This window comes from Rana temporaria, chromosome 6, assembly GCF_905171775.1.
Source record: "Rana temporaria chromosome 6, aRanTem1.1, whole genome shotgun sequence".
In the NCBI taxonomy this organism is placed as follows: Eukaryota; Metazoa; Chordata; class Amphibia; order Anura; family Ranidae; genus Rana; species Rana temporaria.
In genome coordinates this window covers 5,807,126-5,834,473 of record NC_053494.1, presented here as the reverse complement: position 1 = coordinate 5,834,473, position 27,348 = coordinate 5,807,126, and the positions used below count along the sequence as shown (strand labels likewise).

General features: G+C 43.5%; 2 protein-coding genes across 2 annotated transcripts in view; both read right to left on the bottom strand.

Annotated features, from left to right (window-relative positions):
• LOC120942951 overlaps window positions 1–27,348 on the bottom strand; it is a 116,458-nt gene that overhangs the window by 28,542 nt on the left and 60,568 nt on the right. The window lies entirely within an intron of this gene.
• Window positions 82–22,061, bottom strand: LOC120942954. Its single transcript, XM_040355945.1, has 9 exons — window positions 21,677–22,061; window positions 19,451–19,551; window positions 14,767–14,807; window positions 14,370–14,616; window positions 12,535–12,717; window positions 10,333–10,425; window positions 8,057–8,161; window positions 7,919–7,965; window positions 82–402 (listed from the first exon to the last, which is right to left on the bottom strand). The coding sequence occupies exons 2-9, from the start codon at window positions 19,518–19,520 to the stop codon at window positions 214–216; spliced, it is 975 nt and encodes a 324-aa protein (XP_040211879.1). The 5' UTR covers window positions 19,521–19,551; window positions 21,677–22,061; the 3' UTR covers window positions 82–213.

The following is a 27,348-nucleotide window of genomic DNA, read 5'->3' as shown; positions in this document are numbered from 1 at the left end:
CCCAATTTAGATCCCCTTAAGAGCAGGCCAGGCCAGGGTCCCCCATATAGATCCCCTTTAGAGCAGGCCAGACCAGGGTCCCCATATAGATCCCCTTTAGAGCAGGCCAGGTCAGGGTCCCCCATAAAGATCCCCCTTTAGAGCAGACCAGGCCAGGGTCCCCAATTTAGATCCCCTTTAGAGCAGGCCAGGGTCCCCCATATAGATCCCCCTTTAGAGCAGGCCAGGCCAGGGTCCTTCATATAGATCCCCTATAGAGCAGGCCAGGCCAGGGCAGGTCCCCCATAAAATAGATCCCCCTTTACTTAGTTTTCTTACTCTTACCTTTTTTGCACCTGTATATGGATCAGAAACCCCAGGTTTTCCTGCAGCACCACACTCCAAGCTCTCCGACCTCTCCCTCTGCAAAGAATATATTATATATATATATATATATATATATATATATATATATATATATATATATATATATATATATATATATATATATACTTTCCACTGCACAAGTCCTCCTTGCTTAGTCCTCCTCCTCGGCTCAGGCTGCCTGCCTGTTCTCCGGTTCTCTCTTCTGTGCTGGGCGGCCGCTGCCCAGCAAGTCCCTCCCCCAGACAGTCCCAAACATCACTCTGCATGCAGGCAGGACTCCACCACCACTCCACTTAAGTGGGCAGCGCCACGCCGGCCAGATCTACATCTCTCTCCACACAGTACACAGGAGGAACTGGTGACGAATGGCTGAGCAGCCCAGCCAGAGAGTCAGAGAGCAGCAGACCCAGGAAAATGTCAGTGGCGGCCATGGCGGACCCTGCAAGGACCGCTCATGGACATCAGGGTCTGTGTGCGGAAACCTTACTGCTCCCTGATTCCAGGGGGGAGGGCACTTGTCCCCCCTTTGCGGACACCCATGTTCATAGTTTCATCAAATAGACTAAGCACTGCTATATTTAGCTTGCAATTACATCTTGGCTTATGACTGAGTTGTAGACTTCTATTAATTCCTTTTTAAGCCTATATACAGGTTGTGCTGTAGAGCACCACATCCCTGGTGTAGCGCTTACAACTGAAGGGGTTGCTGAGAATAGGTGTACGCAGTTTATGGCATTAGGGTGTGCACCCCAAAGCTCAAACACACACTACTGATCACTCACAATGCTCATTTAGAAAGGGAAGGAGATGGTCAATTACATATATACCGGCCCCTTCCTCCACTCATCCTAAAACTTCCTTGCAGCAACAGCTGGTGGGAGAGGAGGGAAGCTGGTAGCACTGCAGGGGGAAGGAAGGAGCCGAGGAAGTAGGGGGAATCTGTGCTGTAAAGGGCGATAAGGGTGTGCCTGGGCACACCTGGCACACCCTGTGTGCACGCCTATGTTGCTGAGAATATACCCAGGTCCCCCAATGTAGTACAGAGGCTGCCAGTGACACAACCATAGTCCCATGCATACCAACTTTTCAAGGTCAGTCTAGGGGATGTCTTTGACATATTTATTGCTGAAGAACTTTACCAGGAGAAGGGTTTAATGACACAGCATACTCCAAAACATTAAACCTTAAAGGAGTTGTAAAGGAAAACATTTTTTTGCCTAAAATTAATGGCCCAGATTCAAGAAGCACTTGCGCCCGCGCAACCATAGTTGCGTGGCGCAAGTGCTTACTTGCTCCGGTGTAACGAGTGCTCCTGATTCAGGAACCTCGTTACACCGAATGCAGCCTAGGATGTGACAAACATAAGCCTCCTTATGCCTTCACATCCCAGGCTGCATTCTTGCGTTGGCCGCTAGGGGGCGCGGCCTTTGTGATCGGCGTGTAGTATGCAAATTGCATACTACCACCGATTCACAAAAGTTGCGCGGGCCCTGCGTACGCAAGGTACAGAGTTTCCGTACGGCGCCTTTAGCATAAGGTTGCTCCTGCTAATAGCAGGCGCAGCCAATGCTAAAGTATAGCTGCGCCTCCCGCTCGCGACGTTCAAATTTCACGTCGTTTACGTAAGTGAACCGTGAATGGCGCTGGACGCCATTCACGTTCACTTACAAGCAAATGACGTGCTTGCGACGTCATTTGCCGCAATGCACGTCAGGAAAGTTTCCCGACGGAGCATGCGCTGTTCGCTCGGCGCGGGAGCGCGCCTAATTTAAATGATTCCCGCCCCCGGCGGGATCATTTACATTAGGCAGCCTTGCGCCCGGCTGCTTAGCATATTGCCCGCGCAATTTACGGAGCAACTGCTCCGTGAATCGCGGGCAAAGCGCAATATTTGCATGGGCGCAGAGAAAAAAATTTGCTCTTTGCCCGCGCAAATATTGCGCGATTCTACTTGAATCTGGGCCCATGTCTGCAAGATAGACAGACAGAATAGTGTAATGATTCTGTTAAAAAGTACATTCCTATTAAATTCCTTCATCTATATCACCTCCGGCATTCTAGTTTCTGTTCTCTCATTCCCTTCCTGGTTTGCGGCGCTCGTTCATGTAAGAACTACATTTCCCAGTGTGCATTGCGGCTAGGGTGACCACGTGTCCCGGTTTGCCCGGGATCGTCCCGTAATATACATTTTTGTCCCGTGTCCCGGGAGCCTTCAAACCGGGACAATAGACAGTCCCGGAATCAACTGCCTGCCAGTCTGCCACACTCACTGCCGCTGCTGACACAGTGCCGCTGTAATAAAATCATTCTAAATCACTGGTTGCTAGGGACGCCCCGCTTGGCGTGTAGCAACCAGTGACGTCACCGTGTCCCGCTCTCTCTCTGCGGCTCCGACTCCACCCCCACCTCCTCCTCCTCCAGCGGCCAGCCACAGCAGAGAGAGCAGCAGCGTCACCTACCGCGGCCAGGGCCGTCTTACCGAGTGGGCACAGCCTGGGGCCCAATCAGGGCCAGACATTTGAAGCAGTAATCCGCCGCTCACCGCTCTCTGGCATCGGCACTTTTTTTATGCAGCAGGAGCGTGCCAGCAGACAGCAGCCAGCAGGGATTCGGAGAAGGTGGCCAGGGAGGGGGGGAGTTGGATGTAAAAGCTCCCTGACCACCGAAGAGATGAGGTCTGCCTCCCCCCCCCCCAGCTCCCAGAACTTGGATGCCTCCAACTCCTCTGCTTCAAGAACCGTGCGCCGCGCGGCCCGGGCCGGAGGAGTGGAGAACAGGCTGGCTGGGAAGTGGGAACCCGGAAAAAAAGAACATGGGGAGCAGCGAGCACCACCGGATCTAGAGGGAGACTAGGCGCTGCCACACTGCTGGCTATCAGGTACCGTACCAGGCATCCTGTACATACATGCCAGCACACTGAGAGGGGGCAGGGTGAGCAGAGGAGGGACAGCGCTATGTGGTCTGTTTCAGCCCCCTATTCTGCCTGTCAGACCCCCATCCTCTGCCTCTAAGACCCCCATCCTCTGCCTCTAAGACCCCCATCCTCTGCCTGTCAGACCCCCATCCTCTGCCTCTAAGACCCCCATCCTCTGCCTCTCAGACCCCTATCCTCTGCCTCTAAGACCCCCATCCTCTGCCTGTCAGACCCCCATCCTCTGCCTGTCAGACCCCCATCCTCTGCCTCTAAGACCCCCATCCTCTGCCTCTCAGACCCCTATCCTCTGCCTGTCAGACCCCCATCCTCTGCCTGTCAGACCCCCATCCTCTGCCTCTAAGACCCCCATCCTCTGCCTCTAAGACCCCCATCCTCTGCCTCTCAGACCCCCATCTAAGACCCCCATCCTCTGCCTCTCAGACCCCCATCCTCTGCCTCTCAGACCCCCCTCCTCTGCCTCTCAGACCCCCCTCCTCTGCCTGTCAGACCCCCATCCTCTGCCTGTCAGACCCCCATCCTCTGCCTCTAAGACCCCCATCCTCTGCCTGTCAGACCCCCATCCTCTGCCTGTCAGACCCCCATCCTCTGTCTGTTAGACACCCATCCTCTGCCTGTCAGACCCCCATCCTCTGCCTGTCAGACCCCCATCCTCGTCCTGTCAGACCCCCATCCTCTGCCTCTAAGACCCCCATCCTCTGCCTCTAAGACCCCCATCCTCTGCCTCTCAGACCCCTATCCTCTGCCTGTCAGACCCCCATCCTCTGCCTGTCAGACCCCCATCCTCTGCCTGTCAGACCCCCATCCTCTGCCTGTCAGACCCCCATCCTCTGCCTGTCAGACCCCCATCCTCTGCCTGTCAGACCCCCATCCTCTGCCTGTCAGACCCCCATCCTCTGCCTGTCAGACCCCCCATCCTCTGCCTCTAAGACCCCCATCCTCTGCCTCTCAGACCCCCATCTAAGACCCCCATCCTCTGCCTCTCAGACCCCCATCCTCTGCCTCTCAGACCCCCATCCTCTGCCTCTCAGACCCCCATGCTCTGCCTCTCAGACCCCCATGCTCTGCCTCTCAGACCCCCATCCTCTGCTTGTCAGACCCCCCATCCTCTGCTTGTCAGACCCCCCATCCTCTGCTTGTCAGACCCCCCATCCTCTGCCTGTCAGACCCCCATCCTCTGCCTGTCAGACCCCCATCCTCTGCCTGTCAGACCCCCATCCTCTGCCTCTAAGACCCCCATCCTCTGCCTCTAAGACCCCCATCCTCTGCCTCTAAGACCCCCATCCTCTGCCTCTCAGACCCCCATCTAAGACCCCCATCCTCTGCCTCTCAGACCCCCATCCTCTGCCTCTCAGACCCCCCTCCTCTGCCTCTCAGACCCCCCACCAACACCAGTGACCAGACGAGGAGTCAGTCAGACAGTCACTCCATCTCCATTATATGACTCCATATCAAAAGGTGAGCAAATAGGGGCAATTGACACTGGGTGGCAGCATCTGATGGGGCACAGTAGCGACAATTTATGGGCACACTGGCATTTGATGGGGCACAGTAGCGACAATTTATGGGAACACTGGCATTTGATGGGGCACAATAGCGACAATTTATGGGCACACTGGCATTTGATGGGGCACAATAGCAACAATTCATGGGCACACTGGCAGCATCTGATGGGGGCACAGTAGCGACAATTCATGGGCACACTGGCATTTGATGGGGCACAGTAGCGACAATTCATGGGCACACTGGCAGCATCTGATGGGGGCACAGTAGCGACAATTCATTAGCACACTGGCAGCATTTGATGGGGCACAGTAGCAACAATTTATGGGCACACTGGCAGCATCTGATGGGGCACAGTAGCAGCAATTGTTCGGCACACTGGTAGCATTTTATTGGGCACACTGGCGGCAATTGCTGGACACACTGGCAGCATCTGAAGGGGCACAGTAGCAACAATTGCAGGACACACTGGCAGCATTTTATGTGGCACAGTGGGAACATTTGATGGGGCACAATGATGGCATTTGATGGGGCACAGTGGCGGCATTTGATGGGGCACAGTGGCGGCATTTGATGGGGCACAGTGGCGGCATTTGATGGGGAACAGTAGGTGCATTTGATGGGGCACAAGTAGGTGCATATGATGGGAACAGTGGCGGCATTAGATGGGGCACAGTGATGACATTTCACGGGCACAAGTGACTGCATTTGATGGGGCACAGGTGTCTACATTTGATGGGGCACAACTAGTGACTGCATTTGATGGGGCACAAGTGACTGCATTTGATGGGGCACAAGTGACTGCATTTGATGGGGCACAAGTGACTGCATTTGATGGGGCACAACTAGTGACTGCATTTGATGGGGCACAACTAGTGACTGCATTTGATGGGGCACAACTAGTGACTGCATTTGATGGGGCACAACTAGTGACTGCATTTGATGGGGCACTAGTGACTGCATTTGATGGGGCACACGCGACTGCATTTGATGGGGCACACGTGACTGCATTTGATGGGGCACAGTGGCGGCATTAGATGGGGCACAGTGGCGGCATTAGATGGGGCCTAGGGCCCACTTTTGATCTTGCACACAGGCCCGCTGATTTCATGATACGCCCCTGCCCCCAAAACTGGCAAAAAAATATGTAAAAAAAACGTCTTTTTTTGGGGGGGGGGGGGGTGTCCCTGAATGGCAGTTTGGAAATGTGGTCACCCTAATTGCGGCACGCCCAGTAATTCACACCTCCTTGAAGTCTCTAACACGTAGAGAGCATCCTGCCGCACAGATGTAGTTCCCAGGAGGGGGCGAGCACGTCACTGACCACCGCAGTAAAGTCTCCCTTCACGGGGGTCAGTAACAATCAGACAAGCAGGAAGTGAACAGAACAGAGAAGAAATAGAGCAACTTCTGAGCAAAAACCAACAATGAGGAAGTGAAAAGAGGAATGTCTGCAGGTAAAGGATGCTTGTTATGAAAAAAAAAAATCATTTACAACCCCTTTAATAGCGAGTTGGGACAAATCATCATACAGCAGCCAATCCTGGAGTTAATGGCCAGTATATTCAGGACTCTATCAGAGCAGCCCCAGTCCAAATAGCAGCTTCTGGCACATGATTAGTTTCTGGCTAATAGTCCACAGCAAGGCCTTTACGCACAGTGTCCCTGGAGCCGTCTGCCACCCAGCATCCACGGGTAGACAACTCTCATTGACTAACTTGGGATTTCCTATGCCATGCGACTTGGGCTCTCACAAGTCAGATTCCAAATCCTGGGATGAACTGAGTCTTAGGCCCTGTACACACGATCAGTAGTGTTGAGCGGAATACGCCATATTCGATTTCGCGATATATCACGAATATATAGACGAATATTCGTGAAATATTCGCTAAAATCGAATATTCGTGATATTTTATCAAAAAATTTTGTTTGCGAAATTTCGCTAATGCGAAATTGATTGCGAAATTTTGACAACTGTGGTAGGAGAACTCTGATTGGCTCTGATGCAAAAGAAGGGCGGAGAAAGTATTCGCGAATATTCGTGATATTTTATCGAAATTTCGCTAATGCGAATGCGAAATTGATTTGTGAAATTTTGACAACTGTGGTAGGAGAACTCTGATTGGCTCTGATGCAAAAGAAGGGCGGAGAAAGTATTCGCGAATATTCGTGATATTTTATCGAAATTTCGCTAATGCGAATGCGAAATTGATTGCGAAATTTTGACAACTGTGGTAGGAGAACTCTGATTGGCTCTGATGCAAAAGAAGGGCGGAGAAAGTATTCGCGAATATTCAGAAATTGAATATTCGCGATTGCGAATATTCGGCAACATAAAAGGATTGCCTCAGCTTAGCTACTCGGCCCAGGGTCTCTAATCATACCAGCAATGCTTTTAGACGTCGATAGGATGTGATCTGTTTTAAAAATAAATTTGAAAAAATACGAATATTCGGAATAGCGAATTTTGGCCGCGAAATTCGAGTTATTCGCGAATATTCGAATATGCCATATTCGTAACGAATATTCACAATGCGAATATTCGTGAGCAACACTAACGATCAGTCCAAACTGATGAAAACGGACTGAAGTTCAGTTTCATCGGTCCAAACCGACCGTGTGTGTGCCCCATCAGTCTGTTATCCTTCGGTCCAGAAATTTAGAACTTGCTTTAAAATTGAACTGATGGACTGGTAACCGATTGGTCAAAACCAAAGGTTAGTACGCAAAAGCATCGGTTCCAAACCCGGGCATGCTCAGAATCAAGTCGACGCATGCTTGGAAGCATTGAACTTCATTTTTCTCTGCACGTCGTTGTGTTTTACGTCACCGCCTTGGGCTCGATCGGTTTTTGAACAGATGGTGTGTAGGCACATCAGACCATCAGTCAGCTTCATCAGTGAACCGATGAAACTGAACTTCAGTCCGTTTTCATTAGTTTGGACTGATCCTGTGTACAGGGCCTTAGATGTCAAGCCAGCCAAGATTTTGAAATACTGCTTTAGAGGAATCAACCTCAACCTTGGTATAACCTGGCAAATCAAATTGCTCTTCTCCTAAAATCAACAAGGCAAATCAACTTTTTTTTTGTTTATTGACAGAAGAAACAAAACGTACCTTTGGGAGTTTGGAATAACTGGGAGGACATTCTATTTTTGTAGATTCTATATAAAAAAAACACAGATTTGCCGTCAACAGATGTACATTCTATTGAAACAGAAGACACATTATTACAGTCTTTAAATACGTTCTCACCTTTATAAGAAGGCTTTTCTTGTGTGTGTCCTGGATAGGAGACGGAAGGATTCCTAGATCTGTCCTGGTCTGGGGTGTCTAGGTTGGGAAGTGGAGGCCGGGAACCTGGAACAGCATGATATCCCATGGAGGGAGAGGTCAGGAGACAGAAGAAGATGGGTCCATTATTAAAGATGAACTCCAGGCAAGGGACAGAGCTTGTTTACACTTGTGTTGTTTAATAACACACATGAAAGCGCCTACCGCTTTAGCATACATTTTTGATGCTTTTGTGACTTTTTTTAAGCTTTAATGAAGTTTGAAAAATGCCCTGTGTGTTGGCTTTCTATTGTTTCCAATACATGAAATGCAAAGTGAAGCTAACTCTGAAGCTCCCTTCTACTGTTGCAGGTGCGGTTAGGGAACACTGTGATGGACTTCTATGGAGGCTTTGGAGATACACTGAAGCTACAAGAAAGTGGTGTGGGGTATAATGTCTGAAGTAAAGAAAAGCAAACTCAATAGTTTGTGCAGGACTGTAAGGTTACCATTTTATTTAGGGATTGCTGCTCTGATTGGCATTCAGAGTGCTTCAAAAATGTGGGTCAAATGCCACGTTTTGAAGCAAGTGAAAACGAGGACTAACAGTATAATAATAGTTACGTATTCTTCTTTCCTACCTGAAGCAAGTTTTATAGCTGGATTCAGATAGCTTTACGCCGGTGTATCAGTAGATACGCCGACGTAACTCTGAATCTACGCCGTCCTAAATTTAAGCGTATTCTTGAAACCAGATACGCTTAAATTAGGCTAAGATACGAGCGGCGTAAGTCTCCTACGCCGTCGTATCTAAGGGTGCAGCAGTTACGCTGGCCACTAGGTGGCGCTTCCGTTGAGTTTGGCGTAGAAATTTGAAAATTTTACATCGTTTGCGTAAATCGTCCGTGAATGGGGCTGGACGTAATTTACGTTCACGTCAAAACCAATACGTCCTTGCGGCGTACTTTGGAGCAATGCACACTGGGATATGTACACGGACGGCGCATGTGCCATTCGTAAAAAACGTCAATCACGTCGGGTCACCAATCATTTACATAAAACACGCCCCCCTCATCCTCATTTGAATTAGGCGCGCTTACGCCGGCCCCATTTACGCTACGCCACCGTAACTTAGGAGGCAAGTGCTTTGTGAATACAGCACTTGCCTCTCTGACTTACGGCGCCGTAGCAGAAATACAATACGCTATGCCGCCTCAAAGATGCGCCGCCCTACCTGAATCTAGCTATTAGAGTACAACTAACATGACTTCAGGACTTCAGGAAACAGAAGAAGATGGGTTAATTATTTAAGATGAGCTTCAGGGAAGAGATATTCTGGTAACAGTATAATCAATATATATTCCTCCTTCCTTCCCGTGTTATGTAGCATATTTTGGAGTAAAAAATACATGTAGGAAGACTCCAAGCAATGTTGTCCGAAAATGATTGCCAACAAGCTTGCCTCCCTCTTAGTACCATAATGATGATGGCACAATTCAAAATTCACCTATATGTTGGTCTCCTTTAGCCCTGTACACACGATAGGTTTGTCTGATGAAAACGGACCGATGGACCGTTTTCATTTGACAAACCGATCGCGTGTGGGCCCCATCGGTTTGTTTTCCATCGGTAAAAGAAAATAGGACATGTTTTAAAAAATTCTCCTATGGATAAAAAACTGATAGAAAAAAACGATTGTCTGTGTTGAAGTCCATCGGTCAAAAATCCACACGTGCTCAGAATCAAGTCGACGCATGCTCGGAAGTATTGAACTTCATTTTTTTTCATTTTTCTCATCGCGTCGGATTTTTGACCAATGGTGTGTAGGCAAGACTGATGAAAGTCAACTTCATCCGATATCCATCGCATTACATTCCATCAGATATCCAATCGTGTGTACGGGGTCTTTCTTTCTTTCTTTCTTTCTTTCTTTCTTTCTTTCTTTCTTTCTTTCTTTCTTTCTTTCTTTCTTTCTTTGTTTCTTTCTTTCTCTCTTTCTCTCTTTCTCTCTTTCTTTCTTTCTTTCTCTCTTTCTTTCTCTCTTTCTTTCTCTCTTTCTCTCTCTCTCTTTGTTTCTTTCCCTATCCCCATCTCAACCCCTCCCCATCTTTTTACAGTATTTTCTTTTTTTTATTTGACAGAATATACATTTCAGCCCTACCAATGGGAGGGGTTCCATAAATGGCCAAAGGGGTGAACCTAGTGATGACTTTTGAGATTTCCAGTAACAATGAACAATAAAGAAAATAAACTTTTACCTTTTTTACTACGATTACTACGATTTGTCAATTTTTTTTTCAGTGTATCAAATAGACTGTTTTTTTTCTCTTTTGCATTGCCAACATCAGGACCTATTGAATAGATTAATGAAAATATTTTGCTGTAAAATAGTTAGGGTTTAGGGGTTAGGGTATGGGGTAGAGGTTAGGGGCTAGGGTTACGGGTAGGGTTAGGGGTAGGGTTAGGGGTGGGGGTAGGGGTTGGTAACTACTTCAGGGGTAAAAAATACACATACAATAACAAAAGGCGGTAAAAGGGGTGATTTCCCAATAGCTAGCAATCAAACATGTGGCTGACACATACAGTAGTCCAAATTAGGACTTTTGGGTTAAAGTGATACTAAATTTTATGTTTTGTTTTTGTTAAAAAACACAAACATGTTATACTTACCTGCTCTGTGTAGTGGTTTTGCACAAAGCAGCCCGGATCCTCCTCTTTTCGTGGTCCCATTTCGGTGCTCCAGGCCCCTCCCCCCTGTTGAGTGCCCCCACAGAAATCAGCTTGCTATGGGGACACCTGAACCAAGCCGCAGCTCTGTGTATCCATTCAGGCACAGAGCTGTGTCCTGGCCCCACCCCCTTCTTTCCTCATTGGCTAGCTGACTTTGAATGATAGCAGCGGGAGCCAATGGCGCTTCACTGCTGTCTGAGCCAATGAGGAGGTGAGAGTCCAGGGCAGCCGAGTCTCTCATTGTATTATGATGGGGCTAAGGTAAGTATTAGGGGAGCTGAGGGGGGCTGCTGCACACAGAAGGTTTTTTAACCTAATGCATAGAATGCACTTTTTGCATTTACAACCACTTTAAGTGAAAACTTGTGAATACAGTTTTTTTCTTATAAATTAAGCTTTTTGCATCTGCATCTCAGTGTTTCTGATCTCTTTGAGCCTCTTTCTGCGACTTTGTGTCAATATACACTTGTTCTAGCTTTAACTTCCTGACAGTGACAATGGTGGACCATGTCAGCCTGGCCTCTTGTAGTTCTCATCAAAGACACATGTGACAGGATGATGATGCATGATATGGAGGAACGCCTCAATCTGATTAATCTACAAGTTGGGGCGGGTGCCATCATTCAAAATGGTTTAGTAGGACGAAATACCAGGGGCTGCCCCGAACATGCCTCTCCTCCTGAGGAAGAGTCCAAAGCTGCGAAACATGTAGAGGGCTGTGTCAAGATTTACACTTTGGTGCCCCCCCCCCCCATCATCTCCGGGGATCATCAACCTTTTAAATAAGCTATCCTTTGAACAGTCATGAATGGATTTCATTCATGACAGTGTTTACTATTGTGATGCTGTGATCACTTGTGACCAACCACAACTTCACGATATTAAGCAAAATGTCATGAATGAAAACCGAAACAGTTTCCTTTCAAGTTATCAAGTGATCTATATGATTGCAAAAATACAAAGGAAACTTGGACAGCCGCACTCCAAAAATGTTCTTTTAATTAAAATCGATCACAAAATAAACATGCCACAGCAAAAAAATTGGAACAAAAGCTAACGTTTCGCACTGTAGCTAGTACTAGCTATGACTAAGCACTGAAGCTACGGTGCGAAACGTTAGCTTTTGTTCCAATTTTTTTGCTGTGGCATGTTTATTTTGTGATCGATTTAAATTAAAAGAACATTTTTGGAGTACGGCTGTCCAAGTTTCCTTCGTATTTTTTCATCACTATTGCATTGCCGGCACCCATGGTTTGGTTCCAGTGAGGAGGTTCTTTGAAGACTACTGGGCGGTTATTTTCTCTGATCTCTATGATTGCTCATAGCGATCACGTGACACCCCGGCCGTTTACAGTGGGCGGGCACTAAGCGCTGTAATCCGCTGTGTCCACCCGACACATCAGTCATGGGATTGTGGCAGTGTTGCTGAGCCTGTAGTTGCCACCCACTAGCTGTAAATCTACTGCTCGGGGGCAGCAAGTTGTTAAAACATTTTTTATTGGCTTGTTAATTGGGATGAAGGAACGAGGCAAGCCAAAATATAAGCAGATTATACTTCTGTAATTGGGTTTAGATCTAATTTAAAGTCTTAACTTCTTTACCCAAACACTTGGGGTCTTTTCCTAAGTTCATAAGCCTTGAAGGTATTTATCTAAAACCAATTATTGTTCTGTATCAATGTCCTAATCCCGTCCTGTGCTTCCGTTTCTTACACAGTTTTTCAAGCTAACCTCTGGGCTCTGGTTCTGTCTGGATTTTTGGACTGGGGTGCTGTGTGCGGGTATCTGATCTGCTAAAGAGAAAGAGATGTCTGCTTTCTATTCCAGCATTGCTCAGGGTCTGTAGAATCTTCTTCTTCCCATTCTCACTGCTGTCCTTCGCATCAAGAATCACCACTATCAGGGGCCTCAGTCCTGTACAAAATACAAAGAGAAAAAAACAAAGATGACAACAGAACTTTACTATACACGGCTTTTTCTGTCTCTTTTTATTGCTTTTATGTCCATCTTTTGTTTTCTGTCAGTCATGACAATTCCAATAGTGGAACTTCTGCTTTAAGCACTCCTCGCCCCCTTACATGCCACATTTGGCATGTAATATTTTTTTTGGGGGGGGGGGAGTGGGGGCTTCGGTAGAAGTGGGACTTCCTGTCCCACTTCCTACTTCCACCCAGGAACCACCTAGGCGACTTCTCCTCTCGCCTTAGGTGGCCCCTCCGTGACAGGTCCCAGGAGATCGCCTGTCCACTCATAGAGCGCAGCGCGTCTCGCGCATGCGCAGTGAGTGCCTGGCCGTGAAGCCTGAAAGCTGTCACAGCCGGTGCCCACACTATAAATGGAGGCACCGGCCGGGGAGGGGGGGAAAGGAGCGGCCGTGTTGCTGGAACGTGGAGCAGGTAAGTGTCTGTTTATTAAAAGTCAGCAACTACACTTCTTGTAGCTGCTGACTTTTAATAAAAAGTAAGGCCTCATTCACACTTGTGTAGCACTCTAAATATACAAAGTACCGACACTATCACTTATGTACTCATGTTCAATCAAATCAAGTGAAAAAAAAAATACTACTAAAACCAAAATGTAAATATCAATATCCATGTCCCAAGTTCAAATATCATAACTCAACACAAAATAAAGAACTTCAATTGGGTCCTCTTCTTTTTTTTATATCCTTCAACCTCGTGAATCACCACGGGATTGTAAAAATGCGTAACTCACCCCAGGAATTGGAAACCTAGTTATATGAAGACCATAAAGTGCTCTGTTCTCCTAGGGACTTTGTATAGCAGGATCCCTTGGTATCCTCTCCTGCTCTCTATGTGGATTCCGTTTTGCTCCAAATCATTCACCAATAACCAGGATAATGCCAAAGTAAATCAAATCATAGTGCAGTATTAATTAATTACAAAGGATTCCGTCAAAAATGTAATTGCATCCTAGTCTTATGCCGCGTACACACGATCGGACATTACGACAACAAAACCGTGTATTTTTTAGATGTTGGCTCAAACTTGTCTTGCATACACACGGTCACACAAATGTTGCTCAGAAATTCAGTTCGCCAAGAACGCGGTCACGTACAACACGGTACGACAGCACTACAAAAGGGACGTTCAATACCAGTCATTTTAGTAGAAGTTTGGTGAGAGACGGTTTGCGGTTTTCAGCCTCGTGCTTTTCAGTCCGTTACAGCGTGACGAATGCGCTATCTCCATTCCGAACGCTAGTTTTACCAGACCGAGCGCTTTCGTCTCGTACTTGATTCAGAGCATGCGTGGAATTTTGTGCATCGGAATTTGTCCACACACAATCGGAATTTAGGAGAACGGATTTTGTTGTTGGAAAATTTGAGAACCAGCTTTCAAATTTTTGCTGTCGGAAATTCCGACAGTAAATGTCCGATGGAGCCTACACACGGTCAGAATTTCTGACAAAAAGCTCCTATCGAACATTTGTTGTCGGAAATTCTGAGCGTGTGTACGCGGCATTACAGTATGTTGCATGTATTTTTTTTCTAGTGTCAGTTAATTGTTGTTCTTCAAGACCTTAATGGTCTGTGTGGCTCTTACCCAAAAGTATCTCCACCGCCTCTCTCCATGGAGATGACACAATGTGGGTCCAGTTTTGCCTATTACAAAGGCAGATGCAGAAAGTGTACTTGGAAGCGTCCTCTTTTATGTTCTTTTTGCCTTTAAATATGATGCATTCAAACTTCCTAACTTGACCATTAAAAATCTTAGAACTCAACACTTCTTCTAGCCATCTGGTGTTCATCTCCTCCGAACAGAAGATCCCAACCTTGTGTCCTGATGTCCTCTGATCATATGAAGAAGAGTTTATATCAAATTTTAGGGAACACAACGTTTAGAAAATTGTATAAAATAATATAAGATGTATGCTAGTAAAATTCCAAATTTTTATACAAAATACAGACAGTATTAGATAAATGTTGAAAAGATTTTTTACCCTAGATATTCTTCTCTGAAACCGTCCGGGCCTCTTGTGACCTGGTAGAATGCATGACACTTTAAATTAACAGCTTATAATGAAGGTCAAAACAAATCTTAACGCATGAATACAGTTTTGCAACTTTTATACATAAAACATTTGTTGGACAAGAAAAGAGTATAGAGTGAAAAACTGTTTTGCTTTAGACTGCTGGTGATTGCTTGTGGTTGCAATTGTTTTAGTTTCTTCTCTGAGATCTTTGCCAGCATCTTTATAAAACACATTTTCTGTCACTCTTTAATAGTATTTTTTTTTCTTTCCCTCCTTCAGTCTGCTGGAAGGGGTTAATTGTTCACAGGTGCTGCAGGCACTATATAACTTTCTGTGGAACTCACTCTGAGCTTGCTCACCCTTTGCTTTCTGAAACTTTGACTAAGTGGAAATTTGACTAATCAGTGAGTTAAAAAATGGAATTTAAAACAGGAGATAACAGGACTATTCTAACCTGCAAATAACATCTACAATTTCCTGTTAGTACTATTGATATTGTAACTGGGATAATGAGTAGACATGTGCATTCGTTTTCATCCGAATGCATTTTCGTCCGAATTTCAGGTATTTTCGTTATCGTTTTAACAAACGAAAACGAACGCGCAGGATACGAAAACCGAAAGATCCGACATAAACAAATGCTATATTTTCGTCGGTCGAATGTGCCTAACCTTAACTCTATTAGTCCAATATTATTCTACATAGAGAGAAAAGATTGGACATTATAGAGAGAAAAGATTTTATAGAGGGAAAGATTTGACTATAGAGAGAAAAGATTCGACATTGTAGAGAGGAAAGATTCGATATTATAGAGAGAAAAGATTGGACATTATAGAGAGAAAAGATTCAACATTATAGAGAGAAAAGATTGGAAATTGTAGAGAGAAAAGATTTGGCATTATAGAGAGAAAAGATTCGATATTATAGAGAGAAAAGATTCGATATTATAGAGAGAAAAGATTTGACATTATAGAGAGAAAAGATTTGACATTATAGAGAGAAAAGATTTGACATTATAGAGAGAAAAGATTCGACATTATAGGGAGAAAAGATTCAACATTATAGAGAGAAAAGATTCGATATTATAGAGAGAAAAGATTCGATATTATAGAGAGAAAAGATTTGACATTATAGAGAGAAAAGATTGGACATTATAGAGAGAAAAGATTTGGCATTATAGAGAGAAAAGATTCGATATTATAGAGAGAAAAGATTCGATATTATAGAGAGAAAAGATTTGACATTATAGAGAGAAAAGATTTGACATTATAGAGAGAAAAGATTCGACATTATAGGGAGAAAAGATTCAACATTATAGAGAGAAAAGATTCGACATTATAGAGAGAAAAGATTTGACATTATAGAGAGAAAAGATTCGACATTATAGGGAGAAAAGATTCAACATTATAGAGAGAAAAGATTCGACATTATAGAGAGAAAAGATTCGACATTATAGAGAGAAAAGATTCGACATTATAGAGAGAAAAGATTCGACATTATAGAGAGAAAAGATTTGACATTATAGAGAGAAAAGATTCAACATTATAGAGAGAAAAGATTCGACATTATAGAGAGAAAAGATTCAACATTATAGAGAGAAAAGATTCGACATTATAGAGAGAAAAGATTCCACATTATAGAGAGAAAAGATTCGACTATAGAGAGAAAAGATTCGACATTATAGAGAGAAAAGATTCGACATTATAGAGAGAAAAGATTTGACATTATAGAGAGGAAAGATTCGACATTATAGAGAGAAAAGATTCGACATTATAGAGAGAAAAGATTCAACATTATAGAGAGAAAAGATTCTACATTATAAAGAGAAAAGATTCGACATAGAGAGAAAAGATTCGACATTATAGAGAGAAAAGATTCAACATTATAGAGAGAAAAGATTTGACATTATAGAGAGGAAAGATTTGACATTATAGAGAGAAAAGATTTGACATTATAGAGAGAAAAGATTTGACATTATAGAGAGGAAAGATTCGACATTATAGAGAGAAAAGATTCCATTATAGAGAGAAAAGATTTGACAATATAGAGAGGAAAGATTTGACATTATAGAGAGAAAAGATTCGACATTATAGAGAGAAAAGATTCGACATTATAGAGAGAAAAGATTCAACATTATAGAGAGAAAAGATTTGACATTATAGAGAGAAAAGATTTGACATTATAGAGAGGAAAGATTTGACATTATAGAGAGAAAAGATTTGACATTATAGAGAGAAAAGATTTGACATTATAGAGAGAAAAGATTTGACATTATAGAGAGAAAAGATTCAACATTATAGAGAGAAAAGATTCGACATTATAGAGAGAAAAGATTCAACATTATAGAGAGAAAAGATTCCATTATAGAGAGAAAAGATTTGACAATATAGAGAGGAAAAGATTCGATATTATAGAGAGAAAAGATTCGATATTATAGAGAGAAAAGATTTGACAATATAGAGAGGAAAAGATTCGATATTATAGAGAGAAAAGATTCAACATTATAGAGAGAAAAGATTCGATATTATAGAGAGAAAAGATTCGATATTATAGAGAGAAAAGATTTGACATTATAGAGAGAAAAGATTGGACATTATAGAGAGAAAAGATTTGGCATTATAGAGAGAAAAGATTCGATATTATAGAGAGAAAAGATTCGATATTATAGAGAGAAAAGATTTGACATTATAGAGAGAAAAGATTTGACATTATAGAGAGAAAAGATTCGACATTATAGGGAGAAAAGATTCAACATTATAGAGAGAAAAGATTCGACATTATAGAGAGAAAAGATTTGACATTATAGAGAGAAAAGATTCGACATTATAGGGAGAAAAGATTCAACATTATAGAGAGAAAAGATTCGACATTATAGAGAGAAAAGATTCGACATTATAGAGAGAAAAGATTCGACATTATAGAGAGAAAAGATTCGACATTATAGAGAGAAAAGATTTGACATTATAGAGAGAAAAGATTCAACATTATAGAGAGAAAAGATTCGACATTATAGAGAGAAAAGATTCAACATTATAGAGAGAAAAGATTCGACATTATAGAGAGAAAAGATTCCACATTATAGAGAGAAAAGATTCGACTATAGAGAGAAAAGATTCGACATTATAGAGAGAAAAGATTCGACATTATAGAGAGAAAAGATTTGACATTATAGAGAGGAAAGATTCGACATTATAGAGAGAAAAGATTCGACATTATAGAGAGAAAAGATTCAACATTATAGAGAGAAAAGATTCTACATTATAAAGAGAAAAGATTCGACATTATAGAGAGAAAAGATTCAACATTATAGAGAGAAAAGATTCGACATTATAGAGAGAAAAGATTCCACATTATAGAGAGAAAAGATTCGACTATAGAGAGAAAAGATTCGACATTATAGAGAGAAAAGATTCGACATTATAGAGAGAAAAGATTTGACATTATAGAGAGGAAAGATTCGACATTATAGAGAGAAAAGATTCGACATTATAGAGAGAAAAGATTCAACATTATAGAGAGAAAAGATTCTACATTATAAAGAGAAAAGTTTCAACATTATAGAGAGGAAAGATTTGATATTATAGAGAGAAAAGATTCGACATTATAGAGAGAAAAGATTCAACATTATAGAGAGAAAAGATTTGACATTATAGAGAGGAAAGATTTGACATTATAGAGAGAAAAGATTTGACATTATAGAGAGAAAAGATTTGACATTATAGAGAGGAAAGATTCGACATTATAGAGAGAAAAGATTCCATTATAGAGAGAAAAGATTTGACAATATAGAGAGGAAAGATTTGACATTATAGAGAGAAAAGATTCGACATTATAGAGAGAAAAGATTCGACATTATAGAGAGAAAAGATTCAACATTATAGAGAGAAAAGATTTGACATTATAGAGAGAAAAGATTTGACATTATAGAGAGGAAAGATTTGACATTATAGAGAGAAAAGATTTGACATTATAGAGAGAAAAGATTTGACATTATAGAGAGAAAAGATTTGACATTATAGAGAGAAAAGATTCAACATTATAGAGAGAAAAGATTCCACATTATAGAGAGAAAAGATTCAACATTATAGAGAGAAAAGATCGCTACTGGAATTGGGTGGGGGAAGTAAAATTAAAATAATGATGATGATGAATGTTATTGGCTGATTGTAACCAAAGAGGAGGAGCAGTAAAATAGCCAGAACTAACTTGACAATTCAACATGAATGACGAAGAATGACAAAAATCCACGCCTGCTCAGAATCAAGTCGACGCATGCTCGGAAGCATTGAATTTAATTTCTTTGGCTCGTAGTAGTGTTTTACGTCACCGCGTTTTGGCACAATCGGATTTTTGACTGATGGTGTGTAGGCAAGACTGATGAAAGTCAGCTTCATCGGATATCCGACGAAAAAATCGATCGGATCAGATTCCATCAGATATCCGATCGTGTGTACAGGGCTGAAGGGGCTAAATCCTTCCGGGGCTGAAGTGGTTAATGATGGGGGTACATTTATAAGCAACACATAAAAAATATAAAATGAAAATGGTCTCCCACGTTTAACCCACATTTGCACATTTAATAATATATATACTGTATGTGTAAAAAGATAATATAAGCTGGGCGGAGTTATCTGCATCCCATGGGACTTACTTTGTGCCTCTTTCATGATGCTTTTTATATGGTAAAGCTTATCAAGTGTTTGTCTCTCGATCTCCTCCATTGTTGCAATTTTTGTTTCCAGTATTTTAACTCTGAAAATATAGTGTATTCATTAGCAACATTTCTAAGAAATAAGTTGACAAAAAATAAAGTAAATGAAAATGGAGCTGCCCAGGTGATGTTTTCAAACAAAAGATTTAGGGCTAGATTCAGGTAGATTGTTGCATTGTTACGGCGGTAACAATGCAACAAGTAAGTAAGTAAGTGAGGCAAGTGAGGCAAGTGCTGTATTCACAAAGTACTTGCCTCCTAACTTACGACGGCGTATCGTAAAAGTGTGGCCGGCGTAAGCGCGCCTAATTCAAATGAGGATGGGGGGCGTCTGTATGCATTTCCGACGTGCAAAAATTGTACGCATGCTGAGAATCACTGAACTTCATTTTTCTCGGCTCGTCATAGTGTTGTACATGACCGCATTCTTGAGGTTCCAAAATTTCCGACAACATTTGTGTGACCGTGTGTGCGCAAGACAAGTTTGAGCCAACAATCCGTTGGTTTTGATGTCGGAATGGCCGATCGCGTGTACGCGGCATTCAAGTTTATCTGCCCCCCCCCCCACAGGTAAATTACACATACGTTCCCCAATCACCTTATCTTCTAATGGTACCTGGTAAAGAGGGGTATGTCTTTTGTCTCCTTTCATGAAACACCTGACTCAGAAGACCAATCAGCTGACCCAATACTTGTGAATAGGTTCATAGTAGTAAATTGGAGTAACCACCAGACTTCCCTGAGATAATTGCTTGTGGAGCAAATTGGGAGAATTATCGTTGAAGTTCACTGTCACTATCAACTTGCAATGTATATTTATATACAGTGGCGGACTGACAACTCATGGGGCCCCCGGGCAATAGGAGATTATGGGGCCCCCGGGCAATAGGAGATTATGAGGCCCACGGCCAATAGGAGATTATGGGGCCCCCGAGCAACAGGAGATTATGAGGCCCCACGGGCAATAGGAGATTATGGGGCCCCTAGGCAATAGGAGATTATGGGGCCCCCGGGCAATAGGAGATTATGGGCCCCCCCGGGCAATAGGAGATTATGGGGCCCCCGGGCAATAGAAGATTATGGTGCCCCCCGGGCAATAGGAGATTATGGGGCCCCTAGGCAATAGGAAATTATGGTGCCCCCGGGCAATAGGAGATTAGGGGACCCCTGGGCAATAGGAGATTATGGGGCCCCTGGGCAATAGGAGATTATGGGGCCCCTGGGCAATAGAAGATTATGGTGCCCCCCGGGCAATAGGAAATTATGGGGCCCCCGGGCAATAGGAGATTATAGGGCCCCCCGGGCAATAGGAGATTATGGGGCCCCTAGGCAATAGGAGATTATGTGGCCCCCGGGCAATAGGAGATTATGGGGCCCCTAGGCAATAGGAGATTATGGGGCCCCCGGGCAATAGGAAATTATGGGGCCCCTGGGCAATAGGAGATTATGGGGCCCCCGGGCAATAAGAAATTATGGGGCCCCCGGGCAATAGGAGATTATGGTGCCCCCGGGCAATAGGAGATTATGGGACCCCTGGGCAATGGGAGATTATGGGGCCCCTGGGCAATAGGAGATTATGGGGCCCCCGGGCAATAGGAGATTATGGGGCCCCCGGGCAATAGGAGATTATGGGGCCCCCAGGCAACAGATTATGGGGTCACACAGAATACACACACACAGACAGTATACATACACAGTATACACACACAGACACACAATATACACACACAGAATACACACACTGAAAAGGTACTGGAGAGGCGGGGAAGATATAATCTTGTGATTTTTAGACCAAAAGGATGTCGGTTTCGGACATTTCAGGGACAGATGTAAAAAAAAAAGATTTTTACATACTGTCCCTGGTTTTACTGAGTCTGGCAACCCTGATGGGGCTTCCTAGGGGCATGGGGCCCCCGGGCAGTGCCCAAATGCCTAAATGGTCAGTCCGCCCCTGTTTATATACCACACTAACCATTCCTTACTTAACTGTCTACAGTATATTATTTCATGATCTTTTTTATACATGTGTCAAAAAAAAATATATAATCAACCCTCCTGCTGCACAAAACAATCATTAAATTATTATAATGATAACTTCAAAATCATATAAGTAACATTTAGTATTCACGTCACTCGGTATCAGTGATTGCTGTAGGACAATCATACCTCTCCTCCAGATATCACACCGATCTTCACTCCTTCCAGAATGTGGCCAAAGGAAGACACCTCTCTAATTCATTTGTGACCGCAGCTTTGATTTTCCCATAATCCTCTATATTCAGCCGACATAGGATAAATAATTATTCCTTGTATCCAACTCTCGGCACTTGTGTCCAGGCTTTCCTGGAGGCATTACCATAACTGCGTTCCCTTGTGAAGTTCATTCTGCAGAACGTTGTACTTTGTAATGCTTTATCGTTCTTTTTATGATCTCAGTGCATTTTCTTCAACTGTTCTTCCTCCTTCTACCCCAGGAGGAATTTGGTGACCTTTGAAATGCTCAAATATGTTTAATTTCAAAAACTTTTTTGATATTTTTTTTCCCATTGTAGACAGAAGAGCACTAAACCGATAACAATGTACAAAAATAATAGAAAAATAAACAAATAGAATAATAGAAGATCATAAAAAGTACAATATGTTTTGTGGGCTATAGAGATTCATCAACAGTTCTGTAAGATATTGGAATATATATTTTGTAAAAAATGAACTAAAATGAACTAAAAACAGGGTACTGTAAATATTCAAATATTCATATAAAATATATGTTATATATGTCATTTTTTTTCATTAATCCAGGCAAACAGATAAACCTTGATTTTATATTTATAAATATATATATATATATATATATATATATATATATATATATATATATATATCTATATATCTATATATATATTTATATATATACATAGAGGGATACTGCATCTATCTATCTATCTATCTATCTATCTATCTATCTATCTATCTATCTATCTATCTATCTATCTATCTATCTATCTATCTATGTATTGTACACTATATTGTAACATTGAGTTGAAAAAAAAGAAACGCAAGTTGTATCTGATATCGTATATACATAAACATATTTTTTTATTTGTTGCTTTGTCATCCGATCCAGCAAAAAATTAACCAAGAATCTTAAAAAAAATCTCTCTCTCTCTCTATAGAGGGGGAGAGAGGGGGAGAGGGAGAGAGAGAGAGAGAGAGAGAGAGAGAGAGAGAGAGAGAGAGAGAGAGAGAGAGGGAAGAGAGAGAGAGGGGAGGGGAGAGAGAGAGAGAGAGAGAGGGGAGGGGAGAGAGAGAGAGAGAGAGAGGGGGAGAGGGGGAGAGAGAGAGAGAGAGAGAGAGATCTATCTATCTATCTATCTATATATATATACATATATATATATATATATATATATATATATATATATATATATATATATATATATATACTGTATGTATTAGATAGAGAGAGAGAGAGAGAGAGAGAGAGAGAGAGAGAGAGAGAGAGAGAGAGAGAGAGAGAGAGAGAGAGAGAGAGAGGGATACTGCATATCTATCTATCTATCTATCTATCTATCTATCTATCTATCTATCTATCTATCTATCTATCTATCTATCTATCTATCTATCTATCTATCTATCTATCTATCTGTCTGTCTATCTATCTATCTATCTATCTATCTATCTATCTATCTATCTATCTATATGTGTATTGTACAGTATATTGTACCATTGAGTTGAAAAAAATAAACACAAGTTGTATCTGATATCGTATATACATAAACATATTTTTTTTTATTTGTTGCTTTGTCATGTGATCCAGCAAAAAATTAACCAAGAATCTTAAGAAAAAGTTCTAAGGAGCATCCAGGACCTTTGATTCCTCTTGCAATAAATTGCATTGCAACTCTAATGTCTGCCTCCGTTTTGTAAAGCTCTAAGCGAACTGTTGGCGGTATATACAGTGGAACCTCGGATTACGATGATAATTCGTTCCAGGAGAATGCTTGTAATCCAAAGCACTTGCATACCAAAGCAAGTTTCCCCATAGAAGTCAATGGAAATTAAAGGGGTTGTAAAGGAATTTTTGTTTTTTCATAATAAGCATCCTTTACCTGCAGACATTCCTCTTTTCACTTCCTCATTGTTGGTTTTTGCTCAGAAGTTGCTCTATTTCTTCTCTGTTCTGTTCACTTCCTGCTTGTCTGATTGTTACTCACCACCGTGATGGGAGGCTTTACTGCGGTGGTCAGTGACGTGCTCGCCCCCTCCTGGGAACTACATCTGTGCGGCAGGACGCTCTCTACGTGTTAGAGACCTCAAGGAGGTGTGAATTATTGGGCGTGCCGCAATGCATACTGGGAAATGTAGTTCTTACATGAACGAACGCCGCAAACCAGGAAGTGAATGAGAGAACAGAAACTAGAACACCGGAGGTGATATAGATGAAGGAATTTAATAGGTATTTACTTGTTTTTTAACAGAATCATTACACTATTCTGTCTGTCTACCTTGCAGACATTCATTTTAGGCAAAAAAAAATTCCTTTACAACTCCTTTAAGATAATTTGTTCCACATTGATTTCTAAGGCATGCAATACTGCATGTGGCCAGAGGTGGGGGGGTGCGCCGTAGAGCCTCGTAAATACGCGTGGACCGCTCGGCTGATCACGGAAACCATTGGAAAGGCTCCAAAACACTCTGGAAATTTGTATTTCTGAGGGTTTCCGAGTGATTCTGAGTATTTCAAACGGCTCCAAACTGTTCCGAGTGTCACCGGCGCCCCTACACCTCTGGCCAAATGTGGTACTGCACACCCCATTAGTTTGAATTATGCACATTTTGCAAGACAACACTCACAAACAGAATAAAAAAAAAAAAAAAAGTTGCTTGTCATTCAAAACGCTCGTTAACCGCGTTACTCGTAAACCAAAGTTACACTGTACTATAAATCCTGCATATTAATAATGATAATAATAAAAAAGAAAAACTTTGTGTGTAAACAATTATTTTCACCAAACTTTTTTAGAGTCCAGTCACACTGGGGCGACTCTTCAGGGGCGACAGCCGCCTGACAAGTCGCGTCCCATTCTATTCAATAGAACCGTTCTAATAGGAGTGACGCAAGTCGCTCTGACTTAGAAAAAGTTTCTTGTACGACTTCGGGGGCGACTTGTATTGACTTCTATACAGAAGTCATTTTGCAAGTCGCCTCTGAAGTCGTCTTCAGGTCACCTTGCCGAGTCGCCCCCGAAGTCGTGCCGCCCCAGTGTGAACCGGCTCTTAGGTTTCTTGTATCATTTGTTGCTGGATCTGATGGCAAAGTAACAAAAAAAAAAACGTATCAGATACAATTTGTGCTTCCTTTCAGCACAGTAGGCAAATCAATCAACACTTTGTAATGTTGTACAGTTTAAGAATCTTTAGAAATGCGGTAATAAAACAGATTTAATAGATTACATAGTACAGTGGAAGATTTCCCCTTGTGATAAGGAGCCGGTCTACATCTGTACTTTGCTCCCTTCAGCTATACAACTACCGAAAATAATCTACAGTGAAACTACAATAAAATCCAACTAATGGTCTTATCCTGCTTCCTGATTGGTTGTTTTATTGCTTTGTTTGCATAAAATCAAAGTTGAATTTTGTTGACAGCCTAATGTATTGCTTGGGTGTTCAGAAATATTTCAGGAGGCGGAGCTGTGACCCACGGGGAACGAGGGGGGGGGAAATATTAGATCTGTAGTCACACATGTGCAGGGCCGATGCCCCCTCTTTGGCTCCACCCCTGACTCCACCTTCCTTTGCCCTGCCCATATATACACCACCTTTTTAATGAAGCGCCCATCAAATGCAGTCTCACCAGTGCCCATCAAATGCAGCCTCACCAGTGCCCATCAAATGTAGCCTCACCAGTGCCCATCAAATGCAGCCTCACCAGTGCCCATCAAATGCAGCCTCACCAGCACCCATCAATGCAGCCTTACCAGCGCCCATCAATGCAGCCTTACCAGCGTCCATCAAATGCAGCCTCACCAAAACCCATCAATGCAGCCTCACCAGAGCCCATCAATGCAGCCTCACCAGCACCCATCAAATGCAGCCTCACCAGCGCCCATCAATGCAGCCTCACCAGTGCCCATCAAATGCAGCCTCACCAGCGCTCATCAAATGCAGCCTCACCAAAACCCATCAATGCAGCCTCACCAGAGCCCATCAATGCAGCCTCACCAGCACCCATCAATGCAGCCTCACCTACACCTTTGCACTGGTGTACTGCTGTATCTTTGCCTCTGCTGACACATCCCCATGCAGTCTCCACCCTCACCTTTGTACTGCTTTATCTCTTGACTCTGCTGACACGCCCCTATGTAGTCTCCACCCTCACCTTTTTACTGGTGTACTGCTGTACCTCTGCCTCTGCTGACACACCCCCATGCAGTCTCCACCCTCACCTTTGTACTGCTTTATCTCTTGACTCTGCTGACACGCCCCTATGTAGTCTCCCCCCCTCACCTTTTTACTGGTGTACTGCTGTACCTCTGCCTCTGCTGACACACCCCCATGCAGTCTCCACCCTCACCTTTGTACTGGTGTACTGCTGTATCTCTGCCTCTGCTGACACACCCCCATGCAGTCTCCACCCTCACCTTTGTACTGGTGTACTGCTGTATCTCTGCCTCTGCTGACACATCCCTATGCAGTCTCCACCCTCACCTTTGTACTGCTGTATCGCTGCCTCTGCTGACACGCCCCCATGCAGTCTCCTCCTTCACCTTTGTTCTGCTATATCTCTGCCTCTGCTGACATGCCCCCATGCAGTCTCCACTCTCACCTTTGTACTGGTGTACTGCTGTATCGCTGCCTCTGCTGACACGCCCCCATGCAGTCTCCTCCTTCACCTTTGTTCTGCTGTATCGCTGCCTCTGCTGACACGCCCCCATGCAGTCTCCTCCTTCACCATTGTTCTGCTGTATCGCTGCCTCTGCTGACACGCCCCCATGCAGTCTCCTCCTTCACCTTTGTTCTGCTGTATCGCTGCCTCTGCTGACACGCCCCCCATGTAGTCTCCACTCTCACCTTTGTACTGGTGTACTGCTGTATCTCAGGAAAAAACTCTTAAAATCAAGGCAATGGTAAAAACATGAGACTGTGTTTAAGTCCTTATAGTCCGTGCTAAAGCACTTGAAGGCAGCCCAGTGAAGATATGAAGCAAATCAGAGCATATAAGCCCAAATCCAACATGGCCCCCGTTAGGCCTGAAGAAGGAACGCATGCTCCATAAACGTGTCGCCTATTGGTCCCTCGAGTCACCCGGAAGTGCCGTCATCGACACGGTCCACCGCTCACCTGGAACTGACGTCACAGCCCCGACTTCCTGTGTGACTGAGATACAGGAAGCGTCGCCATCCACTGGCGCTACCCCCTTCACTACACCAGATCACAGCCATTTAAAATGACTTTCCTCCCGGATGTTCCATGGTTTTACACGCAAAATTGTATCTACTTTTGTGAGAATGTTTTCTCTACTTGCTCAATAAATTATATGCAACATACTGCACTTAGAGTGGTGCCTTTGTGTTCTCTCCCCCCTCTGCTGCCCCAATGCAGTCTCCTCCCTCACCTTTGTACTGGTGTACTGCTGTATCTCTGCCTCTGTTGACACGCCCCACCCCAATGCAGTCTCCACCTTCCCCTTTGTACTGGTGTACTGCTGTATCTCTGCCTCTGTTGACACGCCCCAATGCAGTCTCCACCTTCCCCTTTGTACTGGTGTACTGCTGTATCTCTGCTTCTGCTGACACACCCCCATGCGGTCTCCACCTTCACCTTTGTACTGGTGT

Coding starts and splice junctions, on each gene's coding strand:
- LOC120942954 (XM_040355945.1), bottom strand. CDS start 19,520: ATGGAGGAGATCGAGAGACAAACACTTGATAAGCTTTACCATATAAAA. Junction 7,966..8,056: donor AGAAAAGCCTTCTTATAAAG/GTGAGAACGTAT, acceptor TTTTTTATATAG/AATCTACAAAAATAGAATGT. Junction 403..7,918: donor GTTATTCCAAACTCCCAAAG/GTACGTTTTGTT, acceptor TATTCTTTGCAG/AGGGAGAGGTCGGAGAGCTT.